A 25,442-nucleotide genomic window follows, 5' to 3' on the forward strand; every position below is an offset into this window, starting at 1 on the left:
AATAAATTTAAAAAAAAAAAGAACCTGCAGTATAAAAAAACAAACAAACAAACAAAAAAAGCAACTAATACTAAACTTTCTTTGGTTTATTTGTATGGAAATATGTTAATATAAATGTTTCAGACATTACATGAAATTTCTAAAAATCTTATATGTTCTGATATAATGTTATAAGTCATAATTCTAGTTATTACTTTAAAATGTATATCTCAGAAATAACTAAAAAAATTTTTTTAAATAAATGAATAAATAAATAAAAATAAAAAAAGAAATACCGAAGTTGCTTCGCTGATTCCATGCTTTCCTTAAGGACATTCACTGCCCCGGCTCTCTGGAGCTTAAACGCTGAACTGTCCTTAAAGTTTGCAACACTTGACAACGTGGCCTTGGGAAGAACAGTGTTTTATTATTCTGTTTTCTTTTCCAAATCCCTGTCCTCTTGCTGAAATCTGCCCTGGAAGAGGCCCCGGGTGCTGGGGGAGTCAGTGGGGCACCTGCCAGCCCTCCTGGGTTGTGCCACTCCAGGCAGCTCGACCGGGATTTAGAAACCGAGATGAGCTCACAGCTCTGCTCTGCAGGCGCTCCATCTATGTAAATTTAACTCTGGCAAACGTTGCTCACTTTCGAGTGCCAGACATTGTGCTAATAAAGTGCTTTTTACGATTACCCCTCACTTGGGGGTGTGAGACAAGAGCTCTTGTTATCCCCGTTTTTCCGATCTGGAAACTGCCGATGGAGGGGTTAAGGAAACTGCCCACGGCCGCAGGGCTGGTCCATGGTGGAGCCTGGCCGGGAGGCCGGACGGTCGGCTCCAGGGCCAGAGCTCTCAGCCTAAAGCCCTGGTGCCTTCCCACCACCGACCGGGCTTGAACCACATGGCGTCCGCTGCGAGGGCCCGGGGGCGTCCGCCTCGGTGGGTGATGCTGATCAGTGCAGTGCCGTCCATCTTAGACGCCCGCACTGGACCGCCAGAGCCACCGCCGTTTCCCCCCCGCACCCCCACCCCCCACAGTTGTGTGTGAAACTCCTGCCTTCCTCAAGCAGCTTGAAACAGGGCTGAGGGTTCTCGCAGTCAGGGGCATCCAGTCCAAGGAAGGCCCGGCTCTGCTCGCGTCCCCCTCATCGGTCTCAGCCCAGGGGCCCCCTTTCCTGCTGAATTCGGACAGCCAGAGGCAGACAGTTCAGTCTCTGCTCCCAGCAGCTCTGTCCTCTGGTTACGTCAGATTTGCCTGCAAGAGCCCATCAATGCCAATGCCGCCTCCCACAGCGGTCAGTAGCCACACGTGGCTGTTTCCATTATAATTAAAAGTAAATAAAATGAAGAGTGCTGTTCCTTGGTCAGCAGGGCTGCGTTCCTTCTGGAGGCTCTAGGAGAGAACCGTTTTTTGCCTTTTCCAGCTTCTAGAGGCAACGTGCATTCGCTGACTTGTGGCCCGTCCTCCATCCTCAAAGCCGGCAGCCTCTCTCTGACCCTGCGTCTGTTGCCACGGCTCCTCGCTCTCCCGTCCTCTTGTGAGGACCACTGTGATGACCTGGGGCCCACCTGGTGATCCAGGCTGAGCTCCCACCTCAAAATCCTTAACCTCGTCACACCTGTGAGGTCCCTCTGCGTGTGAGGTAACATTTTCACAGGTTCTGGGATTAGGATATGGACGTCTTTGGGGGCCCTCGTTCCACCTGCCATGGTAGTTAAATTCCAGCTGACACAGAGAGGCAGGTAGGGCTCCAGCCCACTTCTGAGCTCTGCCTTTTCCCTGCCCTGTGTCTTACCCTGTGAGCCCTGTGGACAGGACGCTGGCAGATAACTTGGAAGAACAAGGGGCTCCCCAGCTCTTGGGGTTTCAAGGCAGCATGAAAAGAAGTGCCCCTCCCTCTGTCCCAAGCCTCCCAGCTGAGGACATGGCACCTCTGAGGTTCGGGGATTAGGGGTGAGCGTGGAGGCAGCAGGCTTGTCCCCGCCCCTCGTAGAGTGTTTGCGCTGGAGCTGGGGTCCCTGTGAGCGCAGCTGAGTACCCGCCTCTCAAACAGGCTCACGTGCTGCGGATGCTGAGCTGTGGCCCAGGCCTTCTTCCCCTGCGGGCCGGCCACGGATGTGGTCACACCTCAGTGTCAGGTCCGCACAACTGCTAATGTCCTGGGGACCCAGGGAGGAGGGGCAGGGGTTCGTTGCCGTGTTCTTCACCAGCTGAAGAGCTGGAACCCCCTCGCGGAGATAGTCGCCCATTTTATTCATTTAGACAGCGTCAGAAGCAGCTTCTTTCCCAGTGTAAACGTGCCTGCTGCAGAAAAAGAAAAGGGAAGGGAGTGCTTTGTTTTAAATGTCACTGCTTACTATTACCTTGTTGGAATGACTTTTTTTTTTAATATTTCCACTTTTAATTTATTAGGCTTATATTGACAAAGAAACCATAAGCTCATTTATTTATTTATTTGTTTAATTTATTTATTTTTGGCTGCATGGGGTCTTCATTGCTACGCGCAGGCCTTCTCTAGTTGCAGCCAGTGGGGGCTACTCTTTGTTGCAGTGCGTGGGCTTCTTCTCATTGCAGTGGCTTCTCCTGTTGCGGAGCACAGGCTCTAGGCGTGTTGGCTTCAGTAGTTGTGGCACGCGGGCTCAGTAGTTGTGGCTCGCGGGCTCTAGAGCACAGGCTCAGTAGTTGTGGCGCACGGGCTTAGTTGCTCCGCGGCATGTGGGATCTTCCCGGACCAGGGCTTGGACCCATGTCCCCTGCATTGTCAGGCGGATTCTTAACCACTGGGCCACCATGGAAGCCCTGGAACGATTCTTTTCACCCCCTGCAGACACAACAGGGAGTTCTGCGGGCACACTCTCCCTTTGGGTTTGAGACGCCTTTCCCCAGAGGGCTGTTGCAGAAGGGCACTCAGACCCCACCAGAAATGACTGTCCTGGGCTTCTGTCCAGACAACCTAACATGCGGGAGTGACCTCCCCCAAGAGACGGCCACTCCTGCACCCATTTGCAGATGAGGAAACCGAGGCACAGCAGGTTCCTGGCTTGCCCCCTGCCCACGTTCAAACCCAGGCCTGTTGGACCCCAGAGCCAGAGGACCCCAAGGCTCCTCCCCAGGGCACAGTAGCCTGAGGGAACTGTGGGCCCCGGGGGCTGCTCCGGGCTCAGAGAGGCTGCCTCTCGTGGAGACACTCATGGGGACTGTCTGGTTGTGTCAGGGCTAATCTGTCCCTGCTTCCGAGGCTCAGAGGAGAGGTGGGTGGTCCCTTCCTGGCCTCCTTCCCTGGATCCTGAGTGGCCCCAACACCCCACCCCTGTCCAAGGTGGCATATGGCACCCAGTGCCACCAGGAGGTGCTGTTTCTCCCCTTGAGCAGGTCACCCCACTCTTTTTTTTAATATATATATATATATATATATATATATATATTTATTTATTTATTTATTTTTGGCCGCGATGGGTCTTCGTTGCTGCACGCGGGCTTTCTCTAGTTGCAGTGAGTGGGGCCTCTCTTCATTGCAGCACGCGGGGCTCCTCCTTGCGGTGGCTTCTCTTGTTGTAGAGCACGGGCTCTAGGCGCACGGGCTTCAGTAGTTGTGGCTCGCGGGCTCAGTAGTTGTGGCTCACGGGCTCTAGAGCACAGGATCAGTAGCTGTGGCTCACGGGCTTAGTGGCTCCGTGGCATGCGGGATCTTCCCGGGCCAGGGCTTGAACCCGTGTCCCCTGCATTGGCAGGCGGATTCTTAGCCACTGCACCACCGGGGAAGCCCCAGTCAGCCCACTCCTAAATAAACTAGTCGTCCTCTGGGCGTATTTGGACGTGTGACCTAATGGAAGAGTCCCCAGGCAGCGTCTCAGCACTTCGGACCGCTCAGTCAGGGCGGAACACACCTCCCCGCCGCCCCACGGAGCGCCCTGGAGCACGTGGCAGGTCGTGCCCGCTCTGGCGGTTTCTGAGACAAAGTGAACAGCAGCCAAGCTAGACTCGGGCTGGGGTCGTCCCCTGCTCAGATGGGCCCCCAGTGTCCCCGGCTCTGACCCCTGTGCCTGGGGGAGGGTGGAAGGAGCCCGGCCTTGCTGGGCTGCTTGGGCTGAGGGCGGCCACGATGCTAGTTGAGGCGAAGTGTCTACAGAAGTGTCCCCATCCGGCTGGAGTCTGCAGTGGCCCGCTGTCCACACAGGGCTACGTGTTGGTTCAGGGGTGATGGGGCGTCCGCTCTCGTGGGGTTCCCAGGCTGGGAGGGAGGCAAACATCAGACAGGCCATAAAACGGGTTGGATACCCTGAAGGAGAGGAGCTCTGTTCTAGAAAGAGAGTGACGGGGGGCGCCCGAGCTGCCGTGAGAGGGTGGACCGGGCTGGGCAATGGGGCAGGGGCGGCGTGGGGTCTGTGGGGTGGAAGGGGGGGACTGTAGGGTGGAGGGTGGGTCTGTGGGGTAGAGGTGTCTGTTCCCACAAAGCTGGGACCCATTGCTGGGGACCCTCCACCACTGTGGACTGGCCACTCTACACTCCTGGGTGCTGGGGGAGCCTAGTGATGTTGCAGTGGCTGGTGGCAGCGGAGGAGGCAGGAGGTGAGGGATTTGGTGGGAGCCTTCCCAGCATCTGGGAGCTGACGAACCGTGGACGTGGCTGGAGCTGGCCTGAGGTGCTTCTGACCACCCCATCCCCAGCGAATGACCACAGACCCCAGAGTGCACTTTCTGAGCCGAGGGTCAGGGAAAGGGAGGCCCTCAGCAGCACGGGGGTCTCTCCTTGTCAGTTTCAAATTAGGTCCCAGCCCCTCAATGACCTAGTCCGTCTTCCAACCTTCAAGCACCTTCCCGTGGTGGCCAGCCAGTGGCAAATAAAGCCTGTGGGCTGTGAGAATAAAGATGTCACCATCTCTGAGAGGTGAAGAAGCTGGTGTTTTGGCTATAATTGAAGTTTTCCCGACTTTTAAGAAGTGATCAGGGACTTCCCTGGTGGTCCAGTGGTTCAGAAACCACCTGCCAATGCAGGGGACAGAGGTTCAATCGCTGGTCTGGGAAGATCCCACCTGCTGTGGGGCAGCTAAGCCTGTGCGCCGCAACTACTGAGCCCGCGTGCCACAACTACTGAAGCCCGCTCGCCTAGAGCCCGTGCTCCGCAACGAGAGAAGCCACCACGATGAGAAGCCCGCGCACCGCAACGAAGAGTAGCCCCTGCTCGTTGCAACTAGGGAAAGCCTGTGCACAGCAACAAAGACCCAACGCAGCCAAAAAAATTTTTAAATTTAAAAAAGAAGTGATCACTGTGTCTCCTACCATGAGTGACACTCAAGATGGCGTCCTCTTGTGTCTAATGCTCATAATCAACTTCTTCGTTGTTTGAAATCACTTTTGATTAGAAGTTTCTTCAGATTTCTACCCGAAATGAGACGTGATTAGCCACGTGGTTGGTGGGGGGCTTACACAGGAGACAAAACAAGGGTGTGTTTCCATTTGTTCTTTGAACAAACGGTCAGTGTTGAAATGCCCCGAATTCACTGCCCCTGCATCCCTGCCCCTTGGCCAGGGAGTTCTGGTGGGTTTCCTCTTGAGGGGGGGTCTTGTCCCTCCCTGCCTCTCGACTCATGGGTCCCAAGTCTTCTGTCTGGTCGTGGGTGAGAGGGTGCTGGCTGGCACTGGGGGTGGCATGATGGGGACAGGCAGGGATGCCTGGAGACCCTCAGGGATGCCCACCTCCCCTTCCTGCTCCCCTGGAAGCGGCCCATGGGGGCCGTATGGGGGCTGTTCCCAGGGTGGGCCCAGGCACTTTGCATGCCACGGATAACCGCTCCCGCTTCTGGCTGCCCACGAATAACACGGATAACCGCTCCCGCTTCTGGCTGCCCACGCACTCAGCACCCTAACAGCCACCCGCTGCCCCAACTTGTCTATCTTCCTGGTCTCTAAACATGTTTTGTGGGGGCCTGTCTCCATGGAGCTGGGACATTGGGGTTCCCGGGGTGTTAAAAGGTCCCTGCAGTCAGCACCGGTCAGACCTGGCCAGGGATTTCCTTGAGCCCAGCCCAGAACCAGGCTGCATTTGGGGTGGTGGTCCTGACCACATGTCAGTGGAAAGGATTAGTGCTGCATCAGGGTCCAAAACAACACTGCTGGCGGTAATGACCGCACTGCATGCCCCCTGCCACCAGGCAGGAGCCTCGGCACCTGGCTCGTTTCATGCCAGCCCCATAGTTACCCTGTGAGGCAACTTGCTTCTGTTTATACGAGAAAAGCTGGGCTCCATGAGATGAAGTCGAGGGACGGGAGGGCAAGGCCAGTGGTAGTTGGGAGCCTGTGACCAGGAGGGCAGGGGCAGAAGAGATGCTCTAGGGTAGATGTTCAGGACCCAGGGGCATGGGGAGTGCAGAGAGGTTGGGACGGGGTGGAGGGAGAGCGGGACCCCCAGGACAGTGTTACAGGAACATGTGACTGTCTACAAGGGAAACTGCTGGTGTGGATGGTGGGGAGCACCTGGGGACCCTGACCGTGGGCAGGGCCGCGGGCGTGTTGTCGGAGGGCAGATCCGCAGCTCAGAGGAGAGTGCTGGTCCAGTGGGCAAGACTGATGGGGAGGGGAGCCTGACGGGACAGACGCAGTCCCGCCTGCACGGAGGGTAGGAGGACGTGGGCCGAAGTGCAGACAGTGGCTCCAGGGGGACTTAGGACCACGGTCAGCGTGGCAGCTTGGCCTGACGGTGCATGTGACACTGCGCTCAGACCAGCATCGGGAATGCTGGAGCCAGGGAGCTGGGGGGTGGGGGGGGGGGCCGGGGAGGGTGGAGGAAGGTTCTTTAGCGGCGCTCGGAGCAACTTGGTGGGGCAGCCGTGTGGCTCCAGTGGCACAAGTAAGGCCAAAGCATGGACAGTGCAGATTCGTCCTTAACCTGCGGAGGGACCTGAAAGCAGGTTGGGGGCTGGCCCCGAGCGGCAGGACCGACTGGAAGCATCCTTCCAGCAGACGCTGCCTCTCCCGGGGAATAGAGACCGACGCTTGGGTGGCCACCAAGATCCCTTCGGCTCTAAATGTTTCCGTAAGTGAAGGAAACGCCCTCTCACTAACTAGAAAGGTGAACGCTCAGGGGGCTCCGATGTGCTGCCGTTGTGATGTCCTGGCAGTTAGCAGGATGGTCTGTGCTGTCTGACCAAGTGTCTTCCAGCATCCTCGGTACTGCTGATTTCTGCAGCCTCCCTGCCCAGCCCGACCCGGCCGCCTGGCCGCCCTGACCCTCCCTGACCCGCTGTCTGTGCTCCGCAGGCTGTGTCATCACCATCTCTGGGCGGGTGACCTTCACCAGCAATAAGTCCATGGAGATCGAGGTCTTGGTGGATTCCGACCCCGTGGTGGACAACTCCCAGAAGCGCTACCGGGCCGCCAGTGCCTTCTTCACCTATGTGTCCCTGAGCCAGGAGGGCAAGTCTCTACCTGTGCCCCAGCTCGTGGTGAGTGGCCCCTCCGGCCCGTGTGTCCCTGGGGACAGCTGCCCCCGCTGCTGGGCCGGCCCCGTCGGCGCTCGCTGGCCTCCCAGGAGAAACCGAGCTACATGAATCCATTCTGGGCAGCTGGGTCCGCTCAGCTCCTGAGGGGCCAGCGACCTTGGCTGCGGGGCAGGTCAAACGTGAGACCCCGTCCCTGCGGACTGTAGGGGAGGGACTGGGCAGACAAGGTGAGAGGCGTCCCTTACGAGCTCCTTGCCGTGGGATAAGCACGCCGCCTTGCGGGTCCTGGCACCGTGTACAAGTGCTGGAGTGGGGGTGAGGACCCTCCCAGGGTGAGCTCTCGAGGAGGCCCTGGCCTGCGTGTCCTGCATCATGGGGCCAAGCCAGAGCCCTGCACCTCGGAGCTGGGCGTCTGGGCCTCTTGGCCTTTTCCTGCCCTGGCTCCCCAGCCAGGCTCTGCCCTGGGTGTGCAGAGAGCAGTGGCAGGTGGGCGGCCGCCACCGGGAGCAGAGCTGGGGGCTCTGGCCCAGGCACGGATCCTGGCGGGTCTCAGCCACCAGCAGGGTTTGCTCGGCTGCCGTCCTGGGCTCCACAACCCAAGAGGCTGCTATTGTGGGGGGTGGGGGGTGGCACACGTGAGTCACTAGCATTTTCTTAATTTGGAAAAGAGAAGGTTGGATTCACTGAACATGTAAGGGTTTCCCTCCCTCTCGCCCCCGGCCCCCTCCTCAGCTCTCGGCGCCTGCGGGCCCCCAGCGCTCGAGGCCACAATCCCCGGAGACTTCCGGGGCTCCCACCCCCTCACGCCCGCCCCGTGCCAGACCCCCATCCACGGTCTGGCCTCGTCCCTGCCCTGCCTTTCTCCAAAGCACCAGTCCCCCGGCTTGCGAGAGCTGCTCATTTGCCGGTTGTCCCTCCCCCACTGGACTGAGCGTCACCAACTGGAACACATGTGCTCCTAGTGGCTCACTGGGGCTGGAACAGTCTTGGCACTTAGTGGGTGCGGTTGGGAAAATGCGTGAATCCTGCTGTGTGCAAGGCCTGAAGCCAATCCCAGGAGGAGAGACAGGCGGCGTGGACGCTCGGGGGAGCCGGGGGAGCACGCTGGGCCGGTGGCCTCCACCTGGGGTGGACGTGAAGTGGTGCCCGGGGAGTGGGCAGGAGCCCCCAGGAAGGCCAGTTGGGCGGTCGTGGGAGCTGTAATCCCAACACCTTGGCGCGTGCTAGCTGTCGGGGAGCCCGGGAGTCAGGGAGCCCGAGGCGGCCAGCGTCAAGGCGGGGCGCAGGGGGGCAGGATGGCGAGGAGGCCCAGCTCAGAGGCACTGGGCGACTGTGCGTTGGATGCAGGAATGAACGAGTGAACGAATGAACGATGCCTCCAGATTCCCCTTGAGGCTGATGACAGCTTATGAGCCTCACACATTCCTTACCTATGCCGGTCAGGGTAAGTGCCCCCGCCTGGAGGGCGGCCCTGTGCCCGCTGGTTCTGAGTCCTCTGCCTGCTTCTCTCGGCCACCCTCAGCCCAGCAAGGGTGAGGCACTTGGGGAAGGTCACACAGCCGGTCCGCGGGAGCCTGGGTGTAGAGGAAGCCTCCGTTCAGGCTGCTCCTGGTTTGTCTTGAGCCAGACCCTGCGTCTGTCACTAGGGGGCCAGGAGGAAGCCAGAACCCTGGGCGGTGGTTGAGGTGCGGGTGCGGAGCTGAGAAGCCTGGGGAGGGGCCGGGGGTTAAGGTCTCGAGCGCCTGACGCTTGTGTGGAAGCGACTGGCGGGCGACTCAGGCCCCCCGCCAGCCTCCCAGGGCCCCTGCGGCATCTGCTCCCACGCAGCTCCTGTGCCTCCTGGCAAAGAGCATGTAGTGCAGGCCTCTGTAACGATAAACATACTGCGCTTCGGAGCACTTCCTCATCCAGGCGGGCGCGAGGCCCCCGCTTGCTCCTTGCTGTGGCTGAGGATGGCCGCCTGGCCTGCCGTGGAGATGCTAACCCCCCAGCTCCGCTCCTCTCTGGGGCCTCGCAGGCCCACAGGGGCAGCGCCTAGGTTTGGTGGGGGAGCCGTCTGGCCTCGTCAAGGCCCCTGACGTGGCCGGAGGAGCCTCGGCTGCCCACTGGGCCCTCTCCTGTCCCTCCCCCGTCCTCTGCGGGCCGCCCCCAACTCGCTCTTCGCTGGCATTGGGTCCCCACCCTGGGGCTCCAGTGAGTCGGGGGGGGGGCGTGGGGTGAGGCTGTACAGGGCAGGGTTGGTGAACCTGGCCTTAAAGGATGGGGGGCTCCACCGTGTGGAAGGAAGGAAAGGGGAGCCAGGGTGGGCACCGTCCTCAGGCAGGCTCTGCACCGTCACCTCCCCACGTACGACCCCAGGCTGCTGGGGAGGGGTGGAGGGTCCGGCAGCCTCGGCCTCTCCCTCCCGAGTCCCCAGCGCTGTAGCCCCCGGCCTCGCATCCCTCCTCCTCCCCACCTCCCACCACTGCCCCCCCCCGGAGGGGCCCTGGGCCCGCCTCGTTGGAGCACGAGGACCGGGGTGCCCGTCCCACCCTCCATCCTGATGGCTTAGCAGGATGGCTTCCACCCCGCCTCGGCCCCTCGGCTGATGCACGCGCGTCCCCCCGACCTCTGTCCACAGGCCTGACCTCCTCCTGCCTTGACCTTCGCAACCACGTGTCTCTGGGTCTCAGACCCCTTCCTCTGGGAACCTTGCCTGCTCCTCTTGGCCCCCAGATGCAGGCTCGCCCTCGTTCTCCCTCGGACCCTTGCTCCATCTCTCTCCATATTGCCACAGGGCCCCTGGGGGACACCTGTTGGCACGGCTGCCCACAGCATCTCCCTCCTGGATGCTGAATTCCCGCCCCACACAGGCAAGCCCTTGACCTCTGTCCTCCCTGCCTCCCCAGCCTCCAGGCTCCAGCAGAGTGGCCAGATCCAAGGACACTCTCCGTCTTTATCTCACTGGCCTCTCCCTGGCGTTGGCACGCCTCACTGAGAGGGCCTCTGCTGAGTGTCCAGATGGCCACCCCATGGCCCCGAAACACGGGGCTCTGACAGATCCCAACCTGCACCCTGCCCTCCTTGGGTGGTAGGGACCGGGCCCCGGGCCTCCTTGCTTTACTCTCCCATATGGGCTGCCACGGCTGCCTCTCTCCACAGGGTCTTAGCAGGCATTTCAGACGTAACATTCCGAACTGAACCGTTGTCTCCCAGCCGCCTCCCCCCAAAACTCCCACTCCTCCTGGTGGATTCCCTCCCGGTGAGCCTGGGAACCGGGCTGGCCCCTCTCTCCCGCTCAGCCCCAAGCTGTACGCCCTCCCCCATTCCTGCTGCCCTCGCCCTGACTCTGCGCTGCATCCTGGCAAGTTTTTCAGAACAGAATTGCGTTGGCCGCCTCTTCCGCCTGAACTGCTCAGCGGCTCCTCGGTGCCCTCGGCACGGGGTCCAGCCAAGCCAGCCGCCTCTGTTCCTCAAATCCCAAACTCAGTCCCGCCTCAGGGCCTTTGCACTTGCTGTTCCTCTGCCTGGACACCTTCCCTCAGATGGTCACGACAGCAGCTCCTTCCACCGTTTCTCAGATATTTCCTCCTTTGATGACCTTCCCTCCCCTCTCTGGATAAAGCCTTACTCCGCACGCCCACCCCATCACCCAGAGACTCTTTGCCGTTGCCTGGAAACCGGCCTGGAGTTGGTGGGAGAGAGAGCAAAAGGAACTGAGAGGGCTGGGGGCTGAGCTGGCCTCTTGTAGCGGGAGAGGAGGGACAGGGACACACCCGAGGCCCCCCAGCTGCTAGAGGGCAGGCCCGGCCCAGGACCAGCCTTCCGGCCGTCCCGGCCCTTTCCTCTACCGTCAGCTGAGGGAGAGTGGGGCCTGCGGGACACCCCAAATGGCCCTGAGACCAAGGATAGCCAAGGAGTCGGGACCATCTTCATTTTGAAAAGGCTCCCACAGAGTACATGCCGGAGGACAGGGTGTCCCGGCAAGGTCTGCATTCCGGCCGTAGCCAGCTGTAGCGTGCGCCCGCCCAAGAGCCCAGGAGCTGCCTTGGGTCTGATTGGAGCTCTCTATGGCTACCCCCTCCGCCCTGCCCGCACCCCAGAGCTCAGGCTGCTGGGGAGACCAGTGCCGCAGCCAGGGTGGAGGGGCAGCAGTCTGGGCTCAGGGAGGAGAGCCTCCGGCCCCGGGCTCCAGTCTGCACGGAGAGCCCTTTGTGGAGGAGCCCGTGACCTTCCCAGAGCTGGGACGCTCTCATGGGGCCGGGCTGGTCTGTGAACCCTGGGTGCTGTCTGTGCCCTTTCCAGAAACCTAGGGACCTGGGAGTCAGGGGGTCGGTGCAGGAGGGGCTACAGGGGGTTAGGGGAAAGTCACCTGCTTGAATGAAGGGGAAGGGAGGGTGACCGAATTCCCAGGTCTGAGGGGCCGGTGATTGGCAGTGGCCACATCTTCCCGCTGGCTGGCTGCATGTCGATCCAGGCTATTGTTGCTAATTAAAGATGGGCTTTGATTCTTCACTGAGGTGTCCTGGGGCCCACCGATGTGGATAAAAATAGCCTCTGGGGGTGGGGGCAGACTCCCTAGCCTCCAGCCCAGCCTCTGCGGCGCTCACTTGGGAACCACCGACACCACGTTGTCTGCCTCTCAGCCCACGTGTGCCCGCGTCGGGGCTCAGCCCTCCCCACCCCTGCTGTCAGCACTTATCCTCCTGTCTATTTTTAGCTCCTGTCCCCAGGGCCCGGCTGACACGGAAGGCAGCGTGGCTGTTGGAGTTCTTCTTGATGAATATTTTATGCTGGGGAGGGCCTACTGCACCGCGCCCGCCCGGCAGCTGCCGGCACTTCCAGGCTGCTTATTAGGGGAGGCAAGCGCGGGACGCGGAACCAGCCAGGCCCAGGCCCTGCCTCCCTCTAAAGGCCTCCCTATGGCCGTGCCCTCTGACCTCGGGAGTGGCGGACAGACCCACACCACCTTCCAGCGCTGGAGAGGTGGCCCGTGCAGAGGGACGTGGGGGAACGCCACCGAGGTGGCTCCCTGGGACCCGGCTCCAGACTGGCCCCAGCACCTCCCAGCACCTCCTATGGGTGACTTTCCAGCCCGGGTGTGGGAAGCCTTTTCAGTCTCCACAAGCGTGAGAACCCGGTGGACAGACTCTGTGTTGAAGCCAGAGCAAGCCCGTCCTGGGCGCAAGGCCGGCCTCCGTTCTCTCTGGTTCACATGTGGGCGCTGCAGCCCCCGAGGCCCCAGGAGACTCACGTGCGGGAGAGGTCGCACCCTCGACAAGGGAGAAGCCTGGGCTCCATCGCAAGCACACAGGCGACGTGGGTTTTGAGAGAGCTCGTTCACAGCTGCTTCTGTGGGTCATTTGGAACAGGAATGTTTTCCCCAGCGAGCCGAGCGGCACGGCCACGGCACGTGGAGGCAGCGGAGCGGGGTCTTTCCGCAGCCGGTTTGCTTGGCTCCCAGAAAACCCGAACCACAGAGCGGCCTGCGGCGCGGGGGTCTTGGCCGCTGCTTGTAGACCCTCGCCTCCCGGTCCTCATGGACAGCTGGCGTGCAGAGGACAGGGGCCCGGACCCTGGGGCCTCCGTCGTCAGCCACTGAAGTGACAAGTCGGGATGAAAGCGGGGGCAGTGAGGAAATCGGGGTGGCAGCCGGCCTTCCCTCTCGCAGCCGGTGGAGCTCCGCCAAGAACACGGCAAAACGTGTGCCTCTGCGCTTTCTCAGCTGTGAGTGCTTCCGCTGTACATCCCAGCCGGACCTCAGGGCACTCTCGAGAGCCGGTCGCCGCCAGGTTTCCTGAGCGCCCACTCCCTAGGGCCAGGTGCCCACCGAGGCCATTCTCTGTCTCCTGGGAGGGGGCCGGCAGGGTGGATGCCCGCGGTGCCCACAGCAACGATGGTCCCATGGGAGGCAGCTGAGAGTTCACAAGGTGCCGACCGGCCTCCCCGGTGGGTGTCAGGGTGGGTTGTCCGAGCCCACAGACAGGCCACAGTGACAGTGATGGGCAGGGACTCGCCCAGAGTCCAGTGGCCGGCCCTGACATGGAGTCGACCTGGAGCAGACCCTGAGCCCCTTGGCCATGGCAGCCCCTTCCGGTCTCTGAGCGTCTGCTTCCCCACTGGAGCCACCCCGGGCCGGCAGGTCCTCTGTGGTCTCGGCACCATCTCCGTGATCTAACCAGAGAGCTCCTCGCTACTTTGCACCGAAGAGGAAGCACGGGGCCAAGGCTCCCGGCAGTGGTCAGCTCCTCGATCCTAGGACCCGGGCCTGGCGGTGAAGGGGCCTGGAATGCTCCCAAGGGCCCGTTCCTTGAGATGAAGCAGCAGCAGCAGAGGCGGCCACCACCTCCCCCGAGCATGGCCAGCCCTGCTCTTTACAGCCTGATATGGCGAAAGGAACGTACGTCCCGCCCCCAGGGAAAGGAGAGGGCCCTCACATGGGGCTTGTTTTGGGCTGGGGGCCCCAGGTGGCCCCACGGCTTGGGGAGACACCTCTGTCCCGGACATTCGGTGTGCTGGAATGATTTCTACTGGCTCCCTGATTTAAGAAACTCAGGCGTACTGGAGCACAGCAGGACTGACTCGTCTGTTCCTGGAAGGGTCCGGGGAGCCACGTCAGTGAGGGAGGCTGTGCCCTTGCTGCGCGTCCACAGGAGCGAGTCGGGGACTAGAATATTCGCGAAGCTTCTTGACCCCATGTCCTCTCTCTCCCTCCCTTGGCTTTGGAGGCTTAGCAGGGAGTCTGCCTTGTCATGGGAAAATGCCAGAATCCTGAGGCTGCTCTTGTCCCCTGAATGGGTGGTGGCTGGGAACTTGTAGTGGCCTGTGAGTTGCACCTCCCCCTGGAAGCAGGGGTGTGGGTACCACAGGGGGCGTGGATGAGAGGGTGCGGCCCCCGCCAGCCTGGCTCTCACCTCCGCTCTGCCATGAGCCCAGACTCTTCCTCTGACCTTCTTAACCCGTCCAGTCTTCACGTCTCCTGAAGATCCCATGTCCCCGACGGCTCTGGGCTGGCCTCTTTGTGGAACAGCAGTGCTCTGGAGAACACTCAATTCACGTTCAACAGTCAGCTTCAGAAGAGGGCCCAATGCACCGATGACACACTTTTTCTCGTTAAAACGTTGGTAGGTTCTACCTCTGGAACATCAGCTTCTTGTTGCTTCAGTGCTCTGTCTCCAAATCCAGGTGACCCCAGCTGTTGTGATTTCTATAGAAGGTGAAAGCCCGAGGCAGGCTCTCAGGGGCCCTGTTAGGCCTGACCCCGGATGGTTCCGGAAACACGGCTGCAGGAAGAGAGGCCCGTGGGCAGAGGGTGCAGCGGAAAGAGGAGAATCCCAGCTAGAGTCGGGACAGCCTTGATTCACTGTGGCCCCCCGGAAGGTGACTTCGAAGCTGGGGAGAGGACTGTGAAGGTCATTGGGCCCAGGCAAGGGCCACGGCCGCAGGACCTGAGAGGGTCTTTCAGGAGGGTGAGCTCATGCCAGGTGTATCCTGGGGTGGACCACAAGGCCGCCCCCCCATGTGAGAACCGTGGCTTCTTGGCAGCCTTGTGCTTTCTCTGTGAGGTGGCGTGGAGTCCCCTGGCAAAGGCCTGCCAGGGACAGGGACACTTCTGAACCCTGTGCTCAAAGATGCAAGGAAGAAACAGACCCCGGAACTCCGCAGTGGGAGGAAGAACGCAGAAGGATCTCCCCGCTCATGTGCACACACAGAATCAGAGAACAGCATGCCGGCCCTGCCAGCAGGAGAGGAGATGCTTCCTCGGGGGCGGGAGGGGGTTGTCCACGCCTAGGTGTGCCGGACGCCCCACCTTGTGCCTCTGTCACCAGCGCAGGCCCCTGCCGAGCCCCTGCGTGGTCTGAGCCTTCTGGAGTTGCTTGGGGACAGAGGTTGCCTGAATGTGTCCATTGAGCAGACTCTTTAACACACAGTCACACTGATTTGGAATTAAGGCCTTCTTGCTGCAGTCTTCGTTGGTTTGCTCGTTCACTCAGCAAATGCTTTCTGGGCCCTGCCGCGTCCCAGGCCCCGTGCTGGCCTCAGACAGACAGCAGGGAAGATGCCGACACGAGTGAGCACACGCAGGGCCAGAGGCTTGCAGTGAGGACGCTGCCCCTGGCCGGGGCCCAGCCCGTGGGAAGGGCTCAGAAAAAGGCGGTGAGGACCTTATAGCTGTCGTCTGGTGGGGACAGCCGTGTCCACACAGCTGGTACAGGGGCCAGTGCTGTGAGCAGGGCCTGTGTCCCCTCTCCCAGCGGAGACTGGTACCCGTCGCTGCCCTTTCCCAGGCAGCGCCCGAGCTCCCTGCCTCTTCCGTAGCCTCCTCTTGGCCCTTCCGCAGGGGAATTTCATGACCGCACACGAGGGCAGTGATTTCAGGGGCTGAGATGGTGCTATGGCGTGAGGGGAGCCCCTGGCGAGGGTGTCTACAACTCCCCATGGCGGTCCCATCACTGGAGGCTTGGGGCTGCGTGTGCTGGTAGCGGTGGTGGTGAGACCCAGCCTGCGGCCGCTGGGAGCTATGCCCCCGGACAGCGGCTTCCCGGGTGCCCAGCCCAGCACCCTTGGGGTCGGGGTCTGCAGGTGGAGCTGCACTTGGGGGACACAGCTGCCTGCGGGGCTGGGGGCTCCTGGACACCACCATGCACAGAGCCCCTCGCCATGCCACGCCACGCCGAAGGGCTCCAGTAGTTGGAGGATGTCTTAATTGCCTTCATGATTGTCCCAAGATCCCTCTTGTCTCCTGTTATGAAGACTGGAGAGGCTGTGCCGCATGGCTTCCTAATTAAGGTCTGCGTCCCTCAGGCTCACAGGAGGTTGTTATATCACCACTGGGAACCCACTTCGCACCAGACGTTCGTTAATTACAAAAAGGACAAGCTCTTGATTTTACTGAGGGTGGAACTTAGTCACTTACCCTCCCTGCCAAGTTCCAAATGTGTGTTCTGGAAGCATAGAAAATGCAAAATGGAAAACATTTGGTTTGCACTGACAGGAGCCCGGAAGACAGCATTGGCAGGAAGCGCAGGGGGTGGGGGGGAGAGGGGGAGAAGATGCACATCGGAGGCCCGGAGCCAGCGGGCGGGCGGGAGCCAGCGGGGCGCCCGGAGCACAGAGGGGCCGGCCCTGGGACCCTCCCCTCACCCCCACGTCCCTGGGGCTGTGTGACGTTCCAAAGGCCCAGCTGCCTTAAGGTGACCCCCAGGGCCATTCGCCCTCCTCCCAGGGCAGTGGCTGTGGGTCGGCAGACAGGCGCGCACTTGGCCTCTAAGGCCGTTTGTGACGACACTAGTTCACGAGCGTGCACGTGCGCACGCTCACACACGCGGTGTGACTGCCGTGCGCGGAGAGCGGCCCGCACTGGCACTGCAGGAAACCCTCTGCCACGTCACCTCCTTGAGAACCCCATTCTACAGGTGGGAGGACCTGGCCCTGGGGAGGTGGGCAGCGTCTCTTGAGGCCACACAGCAGGTCCCTGTGACCCTGTGGTCCTCACCACCCCTCCACTGTCCCTTCCACCGGGCAGGTAAACAGGGGTCACCACGCCTTGAGCGGCCTGTGGGCCCCTTTGCTGTCACCTCTCCTTTTTCATACCCACAGGGGGCCCCCCAAGGCTGGGGGAAGGGCTGCCGAGAGCCACTTGCGGGGGGGGTCGTGAGCCCTCCTCCCTGCCAACAGCTTCAGGCACTTGAGGGAAAATGTGATTTCCCACGGAGGAGCTTTGTCCTTCTCCCCATCACCTCCAACCCCCATTAAAAACAGCAACAGCCAACAACTTATGTATTTATTTACTTTGCCGGATGGAGGGAGACGGGCTGCGAGGAGGCGAGGAGGCGAGGAGGCGAGGAGGCGGCAGCTGGGCCGTGGGCGGGGCCGCGTGCGGGGAGCCATCTGTCTCGTTCTGTCCGCTCCGTGCCCAGCAGGGAAGTGGTGGCCCCTCTTAGTCACTTGGCCAGGAGAGCTGTTTATCAGAGCTCGTGGCCCTGGGGAGACTGAGTGTCCACCAGCCAGCAGGGCAGGGCGCCCACCTCCACAGAGAGCAGAGAGGCTGCTCTGCTCACCTCTGGCTCTGTTTCCCCCTGGGGTGGCGGCCAGGGCCTGTCTTCATAAACGTGTGCCCTCGCTGGGCACCTTCCAGGGCAGGCCAGTGAGGAGGGCCGTCAGCATTTGGGGTGGCAGCACCGAATCCTCAGAGCCTGGAACGTGCAGCACAGGCCGCCGTCCCCAGAGGCGAGAAGAGGGATGAGCCCTCATCTGGCTCCTGCCTCCCGGGCCTTGCAAATGGCTTGGCCACGCTCTCCAGCTGGCCAGCTGCCTGTACACCCATCATCGGGCGGCGTGGGGTCTGTCCGAGGGCAGCTCCTGGCTGATGCGTTAGCTGCAGGATACTGAGCGTCAGAGACTCAGGGCCGCAGCTCCGAGGCCCAGTGCTGGGCGCGGGCCCTCCCTCCACTGAGCGGAGACTACAATGTGCCCTGTCTCGTACCTGCACCTTGGCCTCGGCCCCTCCTCAGGTCATGCTTTGAGAGGAGAATCCAGAGCCTTTGGTGCACCCGTTCTGGACACGTGGTGGCCCATTGGCTGCCGAGGGGGTGAGTAGCTGCAGTCGTCTGGGGTGACCCGGTAGAGGGCTGGGCTCGTCACAGCTGCACATCAGGGCCTGGTGGGACAAGGGGAGGCAGGCGAGGCGCCCACCCTGTGCGGGCACGACCTGGAAGTGGACACCCCGCCCATTGCCCCAGAACCGGCCCTGATGAGGACCCAACATGGTCCTCCCCTGGCTTCTAGATGCTGTGCTCCCCCCAGACATTCACCCCTCACTCCCAGAGCTTATGACCTAGAGAGGGCATTCCTCGTGAGTGTGGGGGGAGCATGGGGGTCGTGGCCCCAAATGTGATGGAAGGGCCGGCATTCTTGTTCGCGTGTGTGGAGATCCGGAGGACGCTCGGGCAGCCTCATGTGGCCCGCTGGCACTCACAGGACCTGGCAGAAGGGGAGGGTGCAGCGCCCGTCTGCTCTTCGCCTCTAGTGCCCAGGCAGCTCCTCGGGGAGGCGCCTGGCTCCGAGGCTGGGACAGGAACTCACCCCTGCCCCGGCCTGTCGCCTCCCGGATGGAGAAGAGCCACGGGGGCTGGGCCGCTGCAGGCCCAGGGGGCTCCAGGCTCTTTCTGGAGGGTCACCAGGGTGACACGGGAGGGCCACTGCATGCCCTGCTGCCCACCGACAGGCCCGCCCCGAGAGCCCGTCAGCAGAGGCTGGTCTGGAGGGCGGCAGCAGCTCAAACCGAGGCTCTGCCACTTAGCGGCTGTCGCTTGGGCCGCTCGCGCAGCCTCTGCCCCGCGTCCTCATTGGTGGGAGGGGAGCGTGACAGCTCTGGACCCCTCCTGGGTTGTTACACAGACTCTTATGGGCTGGGTGGTGCCCGCACGCCTTCCCAGGAACCCTCCCCAGGACCTGGCCCTCGAGACCACCTCGCTCTGCTCTTCTCTGTCTTTGGTGCCTGCCATCGTCACGTTCCTAGCGCTGCGTCGGCTACCTCTTTTCCCGTGTGTTGTCAGCTAGCGGGTCAGCTCCCCAAGGCAGGGTCCCGCAGCGCGTGGTCTGTGTGCCTGTGGGGAGTGCACGCATCCAGGCCCGGGCGCCGTGGCAGGCAAAGTGCCTGGTTTAATTCAGTGAGCATCACCCCCGCCCTGGTGCCCCTCCCTCATGTGCCCGGATTTGGGTGGGGGCACCGTCCTGCTGAACCTTCCCTTTGACTTTCTGTAAACTAGGATGGCACTTGTACCTCTGGGGTGCTTTTGAGATATAATTACACGCCGTACAGTTCCCCTGCTTAAAACGTACAATCTGGGCTTCCCTGGTGGCGCAGTGGTTAAGAATCCGCCTGCCAATGCAGGGGACACGGGTTCGAGCCCTGGTCCGGGAAGACCCCACAGGCCGCGGAGCAACTAAGCCCGTGCGCCACAACTACTGAAGCCCACGTGCCTAGAGCCCGTGCTCCACAACAAGAGAACCCACCGCAATGCGAAGTCCGCGCACCGCGACGAAGAGTAGCCCCCGCTCACCACAGCTAGAGAGAGCCTGCGCACAGCAGCAAGACCCAATGCAGCCATTAATTAATTTATTTATTTATTTATTATTTTTAAAAAAGAGGGACTTCCCTGGTAGCGCAGTGGTTAAGAATCCGCCTGCCAGTGCAGGGGACACGGGTCCGAGCCCTGGTCCGGGAAGATCCCACATGCCGCGGAGCAACTAAGCCCGTGTGCCACAACTACTGAGCCTGCGCTCTAGAGCCCACGAGCCACAACTACTGAAGCCCACACGCCTAGAGCCCGTGCTCCGCAACAAGAAGCCGCTGCAATGAGAAGCCCGCGCGCCGCAACGAGGAGTGGCCCCCGCTTGCCACAACTAGAGAAAGCCCGCACGCAGCAACGAAGACCCAACGCGGCCAAAAATAAATACACAAATAAATTATTTAAAAAGAAAAAGACAGAAAGAAATGCTTGCATTTCTTTAAAAAAAAAAACCCGAAAGACACAGCGCACCGCCAATCTTCATTCCCTCCCCCAACCCCTGGCCACCACTAATCTGTGTTCTCTGTCAAGTTGCCTGTTCTGGACGTTTGTGTAACTGGGCTCACACGTGAGGTGGGCCTTTGTGCCCGGCTTCTTTCTCCCGGGGCTGTCGGCCAGCTCTGAGGGCGTGCCACAAGCTGACCTCAGGAGAGGGTGGGCAGCGCTTCCCATTCAGCCACCCCCAAGATAAGAGTGAGGTTCCTTAGGAAAAGGGGTCCCTGGCTAAATCATTGTGGGACAGCCCTGATTAAACACCGTTAAACAGGTTTATTTGACTTCAAGATTTTGACCTGTGTGCGTCATTAGCTGGGAGAGGCTAATTAGCATTCAGGTTTCCAGACCCGTTTGGCCACAGATCATCAAGAAGGCGTCATCTCCCTTTTGGAGCTGGGAGACAGAGACCCGGGATGCAGGAGGCCACAGAGCCCACACTCCTGCCGCAAGCTTGCAGGCAGTGGTGTCAACGCAAACGGAACGGTGGTGTGCGTCCTCGAGGGAAAGAACCCAAGTGTGCAGCGTGGGCGGCCCCGAGGGGTCAATGGCTAGGTGGCCACAGAGGGTGGGCTGCTCCCCGGGCGTCTCCCGGGCCCAGCAGCCCTTCCTCAGTCCCAGTGCCAGCCCCCCACCAGGCCCTGACCTCACGTGGGCCATCCTTGCCTGACAGACAGGACGCCAGCTCCTGAGCTCACGCCAGCACCTCCACGGGGCCATTTGCCACCCTCCCTGGGTCCCCTCCCTGCTCCCTGGAGCCCCAAGGGCACTTGGCTGATGACCCTGGCACTTAGGGACCCATTTCTCTCCCGAATCCCACATCTGCTGGTTTCCAAGACCACTGATGGGCTGGAGAAACAGGAAGCCCCTCTCGCGAGGCAGGCCCTGGCTCCGGGGGGCCCTGCAGAGGGCCTGGTAGCCGCCCCCTCTTGGTCCTGCTGCCTTACCCAGGCCAAGCTCACACTCTCTTGCTTCTGAGAAACCTTTTTCTTTCTAATAAGCCCTTGCCTTCTTTCCCCTGCCCCCGAGATGGCAACTCCACCAGCTAGAAGGAGGGCCTGCTCCAGAACCCCAGCGGAGAGGGGCGGGTTTTTAGAGCTGGCAGGAACCTTGGAACGTGGTCCAGACCCTGCACTGCCCTCCTCCAGATCTCCTCTCAGCCAGCCCCACCAGGCCCCGACTCCCCGGTTCCCAGCTCTGGGACCCCATAGGCACTGATGGGGTCGTCTGCAAGGCAGGCAGGAAGCCCGGCTACACCCCTCCTCCCACTAAGGAAGGGCTGTGCCTTCGGGCTGCAGGTGGATGGGAGCCACAGGTCTCCTCAGCCATGCCAAGCAAATTCCATATAGGGGAGGGGGAGGAAAAAGCCCCCACTGTTCTAGCCTGGTGGCCTTGACCTTGCATTCTTGGCCACTTTGGCTGTTCCCCATTTGGAACAGGGATGGAGATGGGGAGGGGCCAGGGTCCTGCTACCCAAAGTGCTCTGCAGGCAGCAGCATCGCATCACCTGGACCCGTGTTAGAAACGGGTCTCAGGACTTCCCTGGTGGTACAGTGATTAAGAATCCACCTGCCAGTGCAGGGGATACAGGTTCGAGCCCTGGTCCGGGAAGATCCCACATGCCGCAGAACAACTAAGCCCGTGCGCCACAACTACAGAGCCTGCGCTCTAGAGCCCGCGAGCCACAACTACTGAGCCCGTGTGCCACAACTACTGAAGCCTGCGTGCCTAGAGCCCATGCTCCACAACAAGAGAAGCCACCGCAATGAGAAGCCCGCGCACCACAAGGAAGAGTAGACCCTGCTCGCCACAACTAAGAGAAAGCCCGCGCGCAGCAACGAAGACCCAATGCGGCCAAAAATAAATAAATTTATGAAAAAGAAAAAAAACAAAAAAGAAACGGGTCTCAGCCTCTGACCCCCAGACCCACCGGGTCAGAATCCACATTTACAAGATCCTCAAGTGAGAAGTGCGTACGTGAACATTTGAGAGGCCCCGATCTAGCACATTCTGCCTGGATGTGTGCAGAAACCTTGGGCTGGGCCCAGCAGGATGTGGACTTGTGTTTGTGGGGTGCCTTGGGCAGCAGGGGCTGGAGGACTGGGGGGTCTTGCCCGCTTAGAACTGCCTGCGGAAACTGAGAACAGTTCATCTCCCTGTGCTGTTTCAAGTCAAATTGAGTAGCCTCAAATTTTATTTTTAAAAAGTCAGCCAGAGGTGAAACCAGAGCAGGCCTTCAATAAAGTGTCTTGGAAAAGCCACCATTTTCCATGTCTGCCCCGAGACTCTTCAGACAGGAACCAGAACCACTGTAAGAAGCACGATCGCAGTGCTTCAGAAACCCGAATGTTCTCCTGGCTCCGAGCTGCAAGGTTTGACGCTTTACACCTGGTGACATTTAGAGAACAATTTCTGAGAAGGCTGAGGGGGAGGAAGTATTTGGTATGACCTGACATTCCATCCTCTGGCTGATCGTTCTCTCTTCTGCCAATATACCATTTGTCTGTAAAACCCTTGGGCCAAAAATAGCTGCTAGGGCTTGGTGTCATTGTGGATGAAGGGCAACTGCCCCATTTCTTTGGCTTTCAGACACCCTCAAAGTGTCGCAAGGCAGTGTCATCCCAGAGGAATTCCCACAGCTCTTTAAACCCGAATCCCTGGCCCTGGGCGGCGAGAGAGAACTTTGCTGTGGGACAGATGGGGCCTTGGGAAGTGACCCCCTGATGCTGCCGCAGTGGACCTCTCTGGCCAGGGCCACACCACTTAGCGGCCAGGCCAGGCCACTCTCAAGAGTGAGAGGGGGCACCGTTCGCCATCCTGCTGGGTCGGCAGGCACAAGCCAGGACTGTCCTGGGCAAAACCCAGCCCTTGGCCAAGTCCCGCTGGTCACTCGGGGACCTGGCTTCTTAGGTTGCTCAGAGGAAGGAAGCAGCAGGGAGCAGCAGAGGAGAGGTGAGGAGGACACCAGGTGCCACTTCCTAGGCGTCTGTGCTGGCCAGGGCTCGCTGCCCACAATGTGGTCGCTCACTCCTGGTACAATAAAGTGGCCTTCTCAAGGTCACCCAGCCAGCACCGTGTTTGTCCCCACTTCCCTTCGGGGCAGAGACGGAGAGCAGCTGGCATTCCCTGGGAGTGGCGCAAACGTGCGGGTCCCCCTTTTCCTTGCTCTGGCTTGGCTCTGCTTTAGGCCTCCCCTCCCACGTTTCATCATCAACTGCATTTTCAGCTGAAGTTCATTACCAAAATGGCGCTGGGCTCAGGATTCGGCCTGCTGTGGAAGGTGACATGGGGAGGGATGCTCGCTGTGGGCTGTCAGGAAGATGGGGCCTGGGCCGGGTTCTCTGTGCCCTCGGGCAGGGGCGGGGCGGGGCAGGGCCCAGGCTAGCCTGCAGTCACAGGTTCTCTAACCTGCCTGCTTCTCTGTGTGTGGTCCGCAGCCCGAGACTGAGGACGAGAAGAAGCGCTTTGAGGAAGGCAAAGGGCGGTACCTGCAGATGAAGGCAAAACGACAGGGTCAAGCGGAGCCTCAGCCCTAGACGCCCCCTCCTGCCGCTGGGGCCTGGAGCAGCCCCCAGCGTCTCATCATTTAGAAGTTACCCCTTGGCCAAAAACCCAGTTAACGTTGACAGCTGGTGTTGTGTGAAGTATTCGTCTCGCAGTGTTAACCTGTGTTAACCTCTCCTGGAAACCTATACACCAAAGCTTTATTTATATCATCCCAGTGTAAATGCTACACAGTATTGTCCCGACGCCCCAAGGCATTCCCTGGAAACCCTGGGGAATACTGGGGTGCACGCTGTACGGTATGGAAAGAGTCCAGCATCACTAATAAAGCTGCTGTTTGGCTGGACCTTGGTCTGGGTGGTCGCTTGTCTTGGGCGGCTGCTCTCCCCGGGGTGTGGGGGGCTGTGGGCTCCCATGGGTCCCCCCCCTTCCTCAGGGCCACCCTCCTGCCCCCGCCCCCGGGTGCCTGTACCTGCACGTACCCCAGAACCTCGGGCACAGCGGCGCCCACTTGTGTTTGCCCGACGGCTTGCTGGACAGAGAGAGAGCACCCCTTCCTCCCTTCCCACCCTCCAACCCCCTCCCGGGCCCTGGTTCCGTGTCCTGGCTCTGAGGCCCCACCGGTGTCCCACTGGCCTTCCTGTCGATGGGGGCTGGGGTGCTTTTGTGAGGACTCAGGCAAGGAGCTGGGCAGAAAAGGTGGGCTCAGCCAGACCAGACCACAGCTCAGCATGGGGCAGCCCTGCCCTGGGCCTGGCCTCTGCTCCCTGGAGGCAGCTGAGACACCTCGGAGCCAGAGGCAGGGATCCTGCTGGAGGGTGCCTCCCCAGCTGGTGCCAGGGTCCCTGTGCCCGACGTGGGAACCCCCAGCCACTCAGGCAGGGGGGTTATTGGCAAGGCTCATGGGGTGGGGGTCCGAGGGGCAGTGTGTGTGTGTGTGTGTGTGTGTGTGCATGCATGTGCACGTGTGTCGGCATCCCTGTCTCTGCACACGTGTGTGTGCACATGTGAAGTATGGGGCTGTGTGTGTGCACCTGGTCCAGCAGCCTCAGGGCAGATATGCTGCCAAGGCCACTCCAGCCCCCCAGCCCCAGCCCCAGCCCCAGCTGAGAAAGGCCCCTCCACCAAGCACTCCCGGTCACCATCGCCTGGGAGAACGCTCCTGACCCAGGCTGGTCCCCGAAGCCTGGGGATGAGACTGGCCACCAACAGCTACGGACTCACACAGGGCTCCCTCGGGCCCCGACAGCGAGAACGTGGCTCCAGATGTGCAGAAACGCCCGCCAGGACCTTCGGAATCCGTCTCGGGCCCCAGTCCTGGCTGACGGGGTTATTTCCTGCCTGGGAGCAGGGGGAGGGAACAGACCACAGTAGGCCACGGCAGCCCCACCCTGCCCCCCGGCCCCCTGGAGGCTGCCTCAGCCTCCCCAGCTCCACCCACACCATGTGCCAACTTCCTGAAGGCCATAGGCGGTGCCCTGGGCAGGGAGTGGTGCGGAGGCGAGCCAGCCCAGGCCGGCCAAAGCCTTGGCCTGAGAAACCAGAGTCGGCCATGCCAGCCCCAAAGTGCCTGGGCCCTGGGCTTCCCCACGGTGGCCATCAGAAGCTCATCTCCCACCTGCCCCCAGAGCCCGCTAAGCCAGGGGCAGGGGCATGAGTACAGGTGGCCGTGGTGAGCTGGGCTCGCTCGTGGAGGTGCACTTGGGGCCACAGGCGTGGGGCAGGCTGCCTTCTGCCAGCTGGGCAGTGGCCTGGCCCATGCTCTGGATGGCTGGATTGCCTGTTTGCCTTAGAAATGCCACACTTGACTACCAGCTACCCTGTGTCAGCCTCCTACTGCTGGTGCCCTATTTACAACCAGGGTCACATGGGCAGGGAGCTGGCCTGTCCACGGAGAGCTCATCAGGGGCCCTGACCACCCAGAAGCCACACACAGGGAGTGCATGGCCCAGGACGTGCCATTTACCAGCTCTGCTTCA

The 25,442-nt window shown here is 60.9% G+C and overlaps 1 protein-coding gene across 1 annotated transcript in view; it reads left to right on the top strand.

The window, feature by feature from the left end:
- Window positions 1-23,809, top strand: part of ACOT7 (acyl-CoA thioesterase 7) — a 92,950-nt gene extending 69,141 nt beyond the window's left edge. The window contains exons 8-9 of the mRNA XM_061187152.1: window positions 7,233-7,417; window positions 23,397-23,809. Coding sequence (XP_061043135.1) covers window positions 7,233-7,417; window positions 23,397-23,495 — 284 coding nt within the window. The 3' untranslated portion in view covers window positions 23,496-23,809. The remainder of the gene's footprint in view (window positions 1-7,232; window positions 7,418-23,396) is intronic.
- Window positions 23,810-25,442: the final 1,633 nt, after the last annotated feature.

The sequence above is a fragment of the Eubalaena glacialis genome, chromosome 3 (assembly GCF_028564815.1).
Source record: "Eubalaena glacialis isolate mEubGla1 chromosome 3, mEubGla1.1.hap2.+ XY, whole genome shotgun sequence".
Taxonomy (NCBI): Eukaryota; Metazoa; Chordata; class Mammalia; order Artiodactyla; family Balaenidae; genus Eubalaena; species Eubalaena glacialis.